The sequence below is a fragment of the Aureococcus anophagefferens genome (assembly GCF_000186865.1).
Source record: "Aureococcus anophagefferens unplaced genomic scaffold AURANscaffold_7, whole genome shotgun sequence".
Lineage (NCBI taxonomy): Eukaryota > Pelagophyceae > Pelagomonadales > Pelagomonadaceae > Aureococcus > Aureococcus anophagefferens.
This window is the reverse complement of record NW_008705567.1, coordinates 138,400-150,745: the sequence shown is the minus strand read 5'-3', so window position 1 is coordinate 150,745 and position 12,346 is coordinate 138,400. Positions and strand designations below refer to the sequence as shown.

The 12,346-nt window shown below is 54.9% G+C and overlaps 3 protein-coding genes across 3 annotated transcripts in view; 1 reads left to right on the top strand and 2 right to left on the bottom strand.

The window, feature by feature from the left end:
- The window catches only part of AURANDRAFT_63381 (expressed protein), a gene marked incomplete at both ends in the record, with an annotated part of 2,162 nt that extends 935 nt beyond the window's left edge, over nucleotides 1–1,227 (top strand). The window contains 2 exons of the mRNA XM_009038167.1: nucleotides 344–397; nucleotides 421–1,227. Of these exons, the coding sequence (XP_009036415.1) occupies nucleotides 344–397; nucleotides 421–1,227 (861 nt within the window). The remainder of the gene's footprint in view (nucleotides 1–343; nucleotides 398–420) is intronic.
- A 1,086-nt stretch (nucleotides 1,228–2,313) lies between these two features.
- AURANDRAFT_71424 (hypothetical protein) lies at nucleotides 2,314–5,102 on the bottom strand (the record flags this gene model as incomplete). Its single annotated transcript, XM_009037774.1, has 7 exons — nucleotides 2,314–3,295; nucleotides 3,757–3,885; nucleotides 4,098–4,152; nucleotides 4,312–4,369; nucleotides 4,600–4,672; nucleotides 4,889–4,977; nucleotides 5,028–5,102. The coding sequence occupies 7 exons, from the start codon at nucleotides 5,100–5,102 to the stop codon at nucleotides 2,485–2,487; spliced, it is 1,290 nt and encodes a 429-aa protein (XP_009036022.1).
- Nucleotides 5,103–6,035: 933 nt separating this feature from the next.
- AURANDRAFT_63379 (hypothetical protein) lies at nucleotides 6,036–8,459 on the bottom strand (the record flags this gene model as incomplete). The annotated part of the gene is made up of 5 exons (XM_009037773.1): nucleotides 6,036–6,828; nucleotides 6,887–7,236; nucleotides 7,395–7,547; nucleotides 7,873–7,964; nucleotides 7,988–8,459. 5 exons carry the CDS (start codon nucleotides 8,457–8,459, stop codon nucleotides 6,036–6,038), a joined length of 1,860 nt encoding a protein of 619 aa, XP_009036021.1.
- Between the last annotated feature and the right edge of the window lie 3,887 nt (nucleotides 8,460–12,346).

Genomic DNA, 12,346 nt, shown 5'->3' with positions numbered 1-12,346 from the left:
GTCCCGGCACGCGGCCGGGCACGATCTCGGCACGCGGCACGCCGCACGCCGCCCGGGCACGCCGGCACGGGGCCGGCACGCGGCCGGGGACGCGTGGGCACGGCCGGCCGGGCACGGCACCGGGAACGCGGGAACCGCTGCCGGGCACGCCCGGCACGCGGCCCGGGGCACGGGCTGGGCACGGGCCGGTTGTAGCGGGACCGCGGCACGCACCGTCGCGCAGGGGCCCCTAATACGCCGCGCCACCCCGGGCCCCGGGGAAGCGGCGAGCTGGGGGAGGACCGCCACAGCCAGCGGCTTTATTTGCGAGTTTTATTTAGCTGATGATAGCCGGGTGGTTTAGCTCACTAACGGCTCCCGCCACGCGGAGGCACCCCCAGCAGACCCCGATTTTGGGGTAAACCATAGCCGCGCTTAAAGGACCGTTGTCCCGTCGAAACACCCCGATTTCTCGTCGATCTAGCCTCTTTTTATGAGTTTCTGCTAAAAGGTCGTTGCGAGGTGCTCTGTGGCGCGGGACACGCGCGGCGGGAGACGACGGCGAGCGCGGAGTCACCCGTCGCACGCGGCGACGGTCTTGGCGTTCTCGGCCTCGGACAGCACGACGAGGCGTCCGTCGACGGCGGCAAAGGCCGCCGACAGGCCCGTCCTGGGCTTGTCCGCGGGCGCCGGCGCGTCTCCCGCGTCGTCGAGCGCGACGCCCGTCTTCCGGACCATCCGGGCTTCGACGGCGCGGAGCGTCGGCTCGAGCTCAAACGTGCGGCGGGCCGGGTCGTCGTGGACGCGGGCGAGGTCGTGGCAGTAGACGAGGAGGCGGCCCTTCTTGAAGTTGATGCCGTTGATGGTCTGGTCGGCGCGGAGCGTCTCGATGACGTTGCCGCGCGGGCCCTTCGCGGCGACGAAGAGCTCGAACTCGTCCTGGTACCCGAGCGCGGGCGTCGCGCACGCGAAGACGGTGCCCTCGTTGTCCTTGAGGTCCCGCGCGATGGACTCGCCGTCGTTGAAGCGCATGGTGCGCGTCCGCCGCGCGCCGGCCGCGTCCGTGAGCTCGAGGTGGACGCGGCGCATCTATGCGCACGCAGCGGCAGCGGCACGCCGCCCTCGAGGTCCTCGGTCCGCGACCGCGCCGTGTCCCGCGCCGCCTCCTCGCTCCCGCCGGAAGCGGTCCTGGCCCGTCGCATAGCCCGCGTCGGAGATGTTCATGGCGGCACCTTGACGAGATGTTGACTTTTGGAGTGTGCCACAGTGTGACCTTGAGCTCGGGTGGTAAACTTTGATTAAATCCTACTTGGGCGTACTCGGGGGGACCTCGGGCGACTTCCCCTGGGTCCAGGGCGAGTTCCTGGCACCTACTTTCTGGGCCGGTCGGTCGGTCGGTCGGTCGTCGTCGTCGTCGTCGTCGCCGCCGCCGCCGCCGCCGCCGCCGCCGTCGTCGTCGTCGTCGCGCGCGCGGGGGAGTTTCGAACCTAATTCAGTCGCAGGGCGACCGTAGCGCGGTGATGAGTTGCCCCATGCCCGCTATCACGGTATATGAACCCGGGGATGCAAAAATCGAGTGGGGGCGCGCCCCGCAGTCGCAGTGATCGACAGTCTCGCCGCAGGAGGCCGCCAGCAGGAATTTTTGCGCTCCCGAACCCCCGCCGTCGCTGTCCGGCGCAGCACGCGCGCTTTCCGTGCACCGCCTAGCGCAAAACGGCGCGGCGCCGGCGCATCACATCATCGCAGCGTTGGCCGTCGGTCGAAACGATGCAGTTGTGGACGATTTCGATGAGGTTTTCGATTACTACTTCAATAAATTAACCCAAACGCGTCTGCTTACAACGAGGCGGGGTCCTCCAATTAAATTCACCGGCCGCGGTGAGCTTACGGCGCCCGCCGTCGGAAGCGGTTCCTGTTGAAAGTAAGCAAAATCTTACCGATGGCGACGCGCGATGGAAAATTCCAGAGTGCTGGCGGGACGAAAGCCATGAATCTCACAGAAAAAAGTGCCAATTAAATTCGACGGCCTGTCCCACGCGATCAAACGCGTCGGTTTCTGAGGGGTGGGAACAACGCGGGTCAAAGTGTCCTATTCGCCTCCCCCATCCTCAGGTCGACTCTTCGGCTATCGACGCGGGGTCATTCCCACTTAAATGGCCACCGACACCCCGCCGGCGGACGCCGGCGAGTGTCGTCGCTCGGTTGTCCGGTCGTCCCCGGAGGTACCGTTTTCGGGGTTTTATTCGCGCGCGAACGCGGCCGCGGAGCGACGCGCGGCCGCCGCGCGGAACGCGATCATCTAGTGGTCGGATTGGACATCGGATTCCCATCCAACGCGTCGGACTCGTCTTAGAACGCGTCACTACGGGTGGTTTCTACGGAAGCCACGCTACTGGGGGAGCCTCCGCAGAGCCGGAGCCTAACTCGTTACCGGAAACACCCAGTAGTAATAACGCAAACGCACATGTAATAAAACACGAGTTCGGGGCTAAGCTAGCCGCGTCGTCACTTCGCTTTCTCTGATTTACCTGCCTTCCTGGCGCGTCTGAGTGCGTCTGCACGACGGGATCTGGGAAATGCAACCTCACCGAGGTTGCGAAAAAAGCCCTGGTTGTAAGCATTATCCGAGGTCGCGCTGTGGTGAATGCCGACTGGGATTTCGCCATCCACGTCGTCTGTATCTGCGAGCAGCGTCCGATTCGTGCTTGAACTTCCTGTTTGCTTGAGAAAGGTCTCACCCGCAAAAAGCCTAGTCTTGTTTTCTTTTCTCGTTTTCCGTTGTTTCAGGAAAATCCATTTGTAGTGCTCATTTGTTGTCCGTCCAAGCTTGATGAGCCATAGATGGTATGCGAGAAAGCCAGTGACGACGCTGGCCATGACGATGGAGGTTGCAAGAAGTCCGCAAAGCACACGTTCCACGGTCACGAGGTATCGGAGGACGAGCCTACAGCGCACGCTAGGTTTACATCGCTGCCAATGTCTTAGACGCTCGAAGCGCAACATCCTGGATGAGTGAGTCAACTCACCGGTGCGCGGATCATAAAAACTTGCGTTGAAGAGGTCCTCTCTCAAAATGAGATCATAAAGAATAAAAGAGATGCAGACGGCCCCGTAGCACAAAAATAATGCGTGACAACTTAGGAACAGAAGAAAAATTCGATAATTCTCCTCGCCAATCGCATTGTTGATCCAGGGGCAAAAATGATCGAACCGTGCAACATTGCACCAGGTTGTCGTGCAGAATTTAGACCTTGCCACCTTGCGCACCTTGGCTGTACTACAGATTTTATTAGGTAGAAAATGTACGTTATCATACCTACGCAGAGCAAGGTGCGATGGGAACTGTGTCGGCGCCGTAGCATTGCGCATAATTATCATGCTTGGCTACGGTTTGATTGTCAACAATGTAGCCAGGTTCTCCGGTGCTTGCAGCAATAAAAGAAGTGAGACAGGATGCAAAAAACAACATCCCCAAACCCTTGTGATGTGCACCTAGACTCGCGCAAGGAACACGCCTGCAAGGTATATGCCTACACTCGTAATTGAGACTGAGAGACGCAGCGTCATCGCGGGTATGCAAAAATAACTGCAGCTCCGTACCCACCGCACACAAAAGTTAGATATAGAATCTGTAGCACAGGATTTGGTTCCGCGCAAAGCCACCGGGTAAGCTTAGCGACCCGTTCTTCTGCTCGTTTCCCGCACAATTGGCCAATCGCAGGCCAGACTACGTGCTCCGGGAAGCCAGAGACGAGACCCGCCAACTTGTTATGCCACCCATCCCCTTCTGGGTCCACGCATGCGATCAACGAAATCACAAGCGTAAACACGGCGTAAGACACAAAAATGCATATGCGCACCGTCTCAACAGCACTCATGAATTGTTGGAGTCGTAGCAAGATTCGCCTGAAGATCTGTAATCATTCAACATCAGTGAAACCTAGTGAAGCGATCAACGTACATCTAGAGCTACGCCGGCGTCGATTAACTAATTAATAGTTATTAATTATTTTGGGCCCGGCGCAGCGGGATTCATTAGTCCTCCGTAGAGGCTATGCGTCGACCGCGCGTCGAAAAAAAATTCCACGCCAATAGAATCTGAGTTTTGATCGCTTCACTGTTCAACATGAAGATTTGGTTGAACTTCAACCGCCATGTTGAAGCTACAAACCCCTGGAACTGGAATAAGCCAGTAGAGAGTGGTGCTCAGGCTTGGCGCCCGCCGGTCGCAGCCGCAATGACACCGAAGTGCAAGAGAGATAGAGAGAGTTTTTTATCTCCCTAGTGGCTCGCTGGTACAGAGCCACCCAATATCCTTCCCCTCCTTAATACTTTCTAACCCTGTTATAGTTGCTTCCCGCACTGTAATAGACGGAGAGTCTTCCTGGACCTAGTGAGGCAGATCCTCTGCCCGTTCGTCCAGTAGCCCCAGCCCCCGTATACTACGGCAGCTGAGGTGACGTGAGGATAACAGAGACGCCGGTGTACCGCCACTGCGTAACCTCGATAGTTCACCCTCACACGGCAGGGCAGCCCCACTAGGCTGCCTCCCCGTGTCGGTGTTTACTATCTCGTTAACTATACTGTAGTACAGTACTAGAGAGATAGAGAGATTTCTACCTTCATCTTCAGTGAACTGCACCTTGATGTTGCAGTGCACTTTACCCCACTGCGCTCCAGATCTGCGCTCCTACTGCGTATCCTGCTCGTTTTCCCTTCCCTTCCTTAATTCATTCTAATCCAGTTTCAAGTCTCATAGACAGCGAACTGAAGGAGTGACTGCCAAGCAGACACAGAGAGCATAGCGCTTTTCTGTGTCTGTTGTCTCTGTCTGGTTAGAGATAGCACCATACTACTATCATGCTAGTACTGCACCTACCCTAGTTAGGTGGCGATGCGCGACAAGTACGCCCGCTGGATCTCGTTCCGGCCCCTCATCTCGCTCGGCGGGCTTGACTCGAGGCTAGCTCGGCCCCATCGAGGCCGCTTCGCGGTAACCTAAACGTTTTTTAATGGGCGGCGCCCCATTTGCGAATCGAAAAGGTTACCGAACCCCCGGCCAAGTCTCTATTTTCTAGGATTTTTTGAAGATAACGATGAGCGCGGGGCGCTTCGTAGAGCATGGGCGAGTCGCCTCTTTCGGCGCGCAATGCGGGTGTCTCGGGGCATACGATCGTCCCTGCTTCCTCCGCTGGACACCGCGTGCTGGCATGTCGATGATTGGTCGAATCGCCGGCAAACTTTGTGGGATTGGGTGTGTGATCATGGGCCACAAAGGGAGGGCGTTTATGTACGGGAACGGCTGATGAGGCCCGAAATAAATTCTTCCCAACCGCTGGATGCCCCGCTGGACGCGAGGGGGTCGCGGCTTCGAATCTCCCTTCCGCGAAGCGGCGCGGACGGCGCGGACGGCGCGGACGGCGCGGACGGCGCGGACGGCGCGGACGGCGCGGACGGCGCGGACGGCGCGGACGGCGCGGACGGCGCGGACGCGGCACGGGGTCACTTTTTTTGTTCCAACGAGTGATCTCACGGATGAAATAAGATCTCCGATGCTGGGAGAGGTCGACAGAGAGATACGACCCCGACTCCGCGGACAACGAGGCCGGGCGCTGCGCACCGTGGCCCGAGTGCGTGACCGCGCCGCAGGAGCCGTCCGAGTTCCCCGACGCTCTGCGTTCCTGTTAGCCCCCCCCGGTCCCTACGGCCCTGATGGAGCGGCCTGCGCCGGCTCGGGGTCGCTCTGGTGCCGTTTGGAGTCTAGCCTGGCGTACTTGTCGTGCTTCGCCACTTTGCGTGTGTACCAAGAGGTATGGCTGGCGCATTCAACTCAGAGTGGGTCCCTGGAACAGCAAAAAGGCGTATGCGGTTCATATCGGACAAAATCGCACCCACCGGAAGCGCAGCTACAGAGAGGTCCTCCTTCTTTTTTCAGTTTCTTTTTTAATTTTGAATGAGTCAGTGTATATCCTAATTAGTAGCTATGGCCCTTAGTGTGCCGTAGTAGACCTCTTCTTTTGACTAAGGGGGGGGATAATGGCGGGTTTTTCTCTTTGTTAATGCCCGTCGGGCTGGTCGGGTGCGAGGTAGACCGCGGGCCTTTCAATGGGCGCAGGTCGGTGTTTGTGAATTCGTCCAAATGTGAGCACCAAGGGCCTTGGTTGGCGGTAGATGAATTTGCCAATTTCATCAAAGATAAGAAGATGATTTGGCAACTCAAAATCATCCCCAATGGCAACAAGCTCGTCCTGAACTTCAAGGAGGCCGTCCGCAGGTGAACCAGCTCGAATCTCTGCTACAATGATCATTTTGCGTTTGGTGCAATGCTCTGTGGCCAGCACCAGAGATAATCCTAGCGTACTGTCATGAAACGTCACGTCGACGAGTTGATCTTGAAGCTTGATTGCATTTGTTCGTCGACAGAGCCGTTCGGCCCGCGCTTGAGCACGTGCCTCCAATTCTAAAGTAGTCACATGCGCACCTGCCGCCTTCTGGATTGCAACGCACTCTGATAAAGAGCCTTGTGCAATTTGGTCATTTTTGTTGTCTATGTAGTTCCCAACCTCATTGTTCATACTATGATTGTGATCATTCTGGGTCTGATCATCATTTTTATTGCCGTTGACGTTGTTGTTAATGGCCGTTACCGTTTTCTTTGGTTGCCTTTCAACCCAAGTGGAAACACTGAAGAACTTTTTGAAAGAGTAGAGTGGATGAGCTCGTTGCTGGAATTCTGCGAGGTATAGAGTAGCGCGTTCGTGTTTCTGTCGTGCCGCGCGCCAGAGCCAGAGTGTCGCCATCTCCCTGTCTCGCCGCACACCACGTCCCTCAGCAAAACATCTCCCCAACCTATCCAGGCGACAAAATTGAGCGGTGGATAGGATGATATCAAGCGTGTACAACCTACCTGAATTGGGCGTCCGCCACGCCCTCTCCAAAAAAGACTAAACCCTCCACGCGCCGCTCTGCTGCTGCCGTGTATAATTCGATCATCTGCACCCAGTCTTGCACCACCTCAGTCGTCCCAGTTTCGTGCATTGATCCCAGCGTGCACTGGGCTAGCCGATGGCCACCGTTTGCCGCGGCCCTTAGTGCCTCGATGTCCTCGGAGTGCTTACCCCGATCCCACAGCTTGGCTAAACGCAGTTCTTCCAAGCGACGTCTCCGATCAGGCAGCGAACAAAGCTGGGGTACGGGCGCGCGCATCGCTTCGGCCGCTGGCCTTAAATTATCCCCCTGTTGAACATCCATTCCCCCCTGGCAGATGCCCAATCTGTTCATTCTCTTCCACAGCATAGCTATCATCCAGAGCAGTAAAATGTTGACAGCGGAAGAATCATAGAGTTCTTTCGGGTGCAACAAGAACCAAAGGAATTGGTGGCCATGGCGCCGAGAACGAGTCAGGTGAGGTGAACCACAGCACTGGCGTTATAGGCTAGGTTAAGGAGGAGGAGGATACGGGGGGATCCATATCCTAGGGGATGACGCTGGGGGAATTGGGTCATCTGCTCCCCCGCCGCATGCGGGCGTATGGAGGGGGTCGTAAGGAGGCCCCGATGGGAGCCCGCCTGGGGTAGTGTGTTCTTTTTTTTTTGTTTGTTGTTGCGATGCTGCTTGTAGCCGCAGCATACGGAGAATACCCCCCGCAATATTTCCCGCGATCGAGCTAATCACACTTATCGATGGTTCAGGATCGCCGGTAGGGCCGTTGCGCGACCCGCTGAATGGACGATGTAGGCCTTGATGTCCACGGTGTGGTTAATCTCAGCGTCGCTGTACTCGAAGGTCTTCGACGAAGACTTAAGCTTGGAGACTGCCCCTGCATACGCAGGGGACTTAAGCTCGTCCCAGAGGCCGCGGTCGAAGTTATACAGCGACCCTTCAATTACTCACAACGTCGACATCCGCGACTACATCGTGCAGGAGATCAGCTACAAGGACATCGACGAGCTCCGCCGTCTCGGCGCGTTCCTCGAGCACCCGACCTTTAACGTCCACCGGCGTGCACGCGGCGCTTCGCGAGCCAAGTCGCTGCGGCCGCGGGTGTCTTTGCAGCGCAAGTGTGCCGAAGTCAACTGGTAGAGGTACTCGTGCATGTGCTTGTCCATGCCAGCAGTAGCAGCAACGGCAGACACCCCTAGGATGTCCGCGATGCTCTCCCTTGCACGCGTAGGGACCTTCGTCGGCGGAAAACTATGTAAGCTAATCTTAAGCCCACGCCAGCTACGCGGACCTGGGGTGGCCTGCGGGAAACCTGAAAGCTGCTCCAGCAGTCCCAGGGCATCATCCCCAGCCACGGAGCCAGCGAAGCCTTGCCTAACGGCCAGGTCCACAGCCTTGCCGCACGCGATGCCCAAGCGCGACTTCAGGTCAGCAAGCTGCGACATCGTAAGCCAGCACCGTATCTCCACGGGGACGACACGCGTTGCGCCTGCGGCAGCAGGTTCTTCACCATCGTCCTCGCCCTCGACGAGCCGCATCGCGTCCGTAAGCACTGTCAAACCGCCGCGGTCGTCGCGCGCCATATCGGCTGTATCGAGGCAGGAAACGAGTGCACGGCACGAACGAGCACGGCAAAGGTATAGCGTCAGCTGCTCACAGCAGCTTCCAAACCCTTGTGGCCCGACGTACGCGAAGCACAAGCACCGGAATCGATGCAGAACGCGAGAGCGGCTCGATCGCTGAACCACGCGCAAAGCGTGCGGTCTGAGCACGTTACCGCTCGCCGCGAATGCGTTCGCCGTTGCAGGCCAAACCACGCGGCACAACTATGCGTACCAATACTGTCGAGACTCAAACGGCTTCAGCGGGTCGCGCAACGACCCTACCGGCGACCCTGAACCATCGATAAGTGTGATTAGCTCGATCGCGGGAAATTTTGCGGGGGGTATTCTCCGTATGGACGCGCGGTCGACGCACAGCCTCTACGGAGGACTAATGAATCCCGCCGCGCCGGGCCCGAAATAATTAATTGGTTAATCTAGGTGCACCTAGATGTACGTTGATCGCTTCACTGGTGGCTGAGGTGGCTGCGCCATCCAAGCGCGGTCCGTCGGCCTTCATAAATGGGCCTTCCCGTCAATTGAGGACGTCCTTGACCGGGCTGCAGTGACGATGGATTCCTGTCCCGTATTTGATAGAAAGTTTCGAAGTGCGCGCATATTTGTTGTGAAGCATTTGCTCTCGCTACTGCACAACTTGGTCTTCATGCAAGACGAACTTGACATGCAATTGATTGTGATCAGGGCGTGTTTGTGTACAGTGGCAAAGATGACGCCAGGGCAACGCGGCGGCATCTTCAACTGCATGCGCCTACTCACTAGAGCAACACTCGATACCTCAGCACGGGCATCGTCCCATGCGTCGTCGACGCTGCTCACGCCACTACTTGAGCTAAGCGGGAGGTTTACCTCAAACACATTATTTCGCTGGCTTTTGGAGGACATTATTATTCTAATTTTTTTTCGCAAGCCTGACGATCGCTCATCTTTCCAGCAGCAGAGAGTAAGTGAATCATGCTTGAGTGAAACAATGGGCATCAACAAACCATTTGTGCGAGTGCTAGTGTTCAGTTTTATGGCGAAGATTGATGCAAACAGCTCAATAGGTACTTTGGCCTCACAACTTTCTTTCGGGCCTATGTTCGCGCTAGCATAGCCGATGCTGCGTTTGTTTCTCAGCGAGATCTGGGCGAGTACATATTCAAATCGTGGAGCATAACCATCAACTTGCCTCGTCATGTCTATTTGCCATTTGACTTTGACTTGGCACCTAGTGTTATCCATGGCCTCTTGAAACAGCTTGAAGCGCTATCAGCCTCGAATGCATCATGTCTGCGGCTATCTCATGCTCATGTTATAGGCTTGAGAGCTCTTGGAATTTGCATTTCGCGAATTCTAGTAGAAGTTCCAGTGAGCGTAAATTCACAGCCACGACGCAATCAGTTTCTGAAATGCCTTGAGCAATTAGTGACGCTCGATAGCGCAGGAGTCCGCCCAATTCTCGGCGAAATTTTGTTTGAGGGAGGGGATGTCGATGAAAATGCCCACTTCTTGTGTTCAGTTATGCATGCGTGCTGTCTCTCCATCCCGCAATCGATTGAAGCCGCGCGGCGAAGCAAGCTTCCGCAGGTATGCCAACACTGGAAATTTGGTTGATTTTTTCCGCTATCTCCAGTCCCTCGCATATTCGTCGAAGGCACATGTTATGGCGATAGTTTCTTCGGACACTTTCTCGCTTTCGCTCAGAGATGTGATTTATCGGTATCAATCCTCAGCCATTAATGGGCTATGGTTTGAAATGTTAATGATGGCGGCCAATGGCGCTGATCACGGACGGGTTGCTGATGCTGCTGATCTAGATTGGATAATGTTTGTATGCGTCCTGATTCTGCAAAGTCTCTCCATCAACAAATTTACTTCTCCAACTGTAACGCCGTCTGTGTTGTTACCTATTAATGAGGCAACTTCAGTATCTTTTGGGTGCCACATTATCATCTTTCATGTCAGGTCATATCGCTCTGTAAGGCTGCCAAAGTGCCCCTCAGTGGAGAGGGTGCGAAATCCAGGGAAGGCTTACAATGCTGGAAACATACCATAGAGCTTGTCATCTGCTTGGTGGACATCCACTCCCGATGCATCACGGATTGTGCTTGTTCATATTCGGCGGCGGAACACTATATCACAGCTGGAAAGATACTAGAAACCTATGTCGATATAACCTTAGAGCCCAGACTACCGTCACGGAATGTGAGATGCTTACGCACACGCAATGATTTATTCATAATCGTAAATACAGGTCATGATAGGGGCCGCGAGGTTGCGCCAGATAATCATTGGTGCCCTGGGCAGTCCTGCCATTAGCGTTGGTGCAGTCCGGGTTAGCATCTCTGTTCATAGTAAAGTTCTCTGCGAAGAATGACCTGCCGTAAACATAGGCTCTCGTTGAGATCATTTTTATTACGGCAAAGCTTGACCAAGATAGCATGAGATCAAGTTTTGAGTCATCAACAAGCAAGCGCATATTTTTCACACCTGATATTTTGCCCAAGCAAGCCTGTGCACTACTGGAGTGAAATCATGAGTCTTGGAACTACTTACTGACTTATTTCACGGCTACTAATTAATTAAGGTGGCTTCTCGATGGTGAACTAGACCATGCGCGGCAAATCGTGACAATTCATTCTGTGCGAAAAACTATGAGCTTTCCTTCAGACAAACCCATGTCCTTCATCGGTTGACTACCATCTGCTAGGTATTTCACGACGCTAGCTTTTATGTAAGTTCTCGGTGCAATTGTTTTGTAGTTTATATGATCTCAACCACTACCTCAGGAACAAGCTGCGATCGGCAATATGGTCATCCCCCTGTTTGATATTTGTCCCGTCTTAGCTGTGCCTTTGAACTTAGGTGCCAACTGCCGCATTGCGCGTCCTTTGTCGGTCTCTATATCAAATGGCACCAGCACATGTCCTTGATCTAAATGAGTCGGAAGCGCTCGCTGATATGCTGGCCGCGTCTTTTTGGAACTCGTCTGTTGATGATAAACGCGATGTAAACATCAACACGACTGCATTACCATCTGCAGCAGCTAAAATTGCTACAGTTGTTAGTCGTGTTCGCTGTATGCCACAAGGTTTCATTTCACAATCTGCATGGCGGACGTGGTTGCCTTCTTGCATCTCTGTCGTGCTTTCAAAATCATGGCTCGCAGATGAGCTGCTTTCTGTAGCCACAACCATGCAGAACTTGTGTGCTTTCGGGTTTGCTACTGCTCTTGACTTCCGTGAACGCAAGCTTGCACCATACCTCTTCTCATGGGCAACGCTAGTGTCATCGTTAGGATGCAGAAAATTCATGCGTGAATATTCTGCTTTGTTTTATGATGATATCTCCTGGTTTCTGACCACATGCACAAAAGTGCCCGTCTCGAGTGCCTTCATGTGGCCGGAACTTGGGCGCAATCATGTTGTAAATCGTTCTAATCCAGTGTGGCATGCTTCAACCCTTGACTGTGAGTCTCACCTGGGCGCAGGAGCTGTCACTGTACACCTACTTCAAGCTGATGAGTTTAGCTTACACGAGGCATGTTGCTATATTTGCTTAAAATCAGGGATTTTTCTTTTCACAGGTCATAGATACCAGCCGGTGCCAAAGTGAGACAAAGCAAGATTGTCATGGTACTAGACCGAATTTTATCAACCACAGCGATACTAGTCTCAAGGAAACCAATGAATGCAGCTTGCAATATGGCAGTGTTCCGAATCCTGTTGTCACTGACAAGTGAATGCAATCCAGGTACTGTCGTTTGTTTCGACGCTTCTCGACGGTTAACACGGTGTATGACAGTGTCGCGACAAATCCAATTA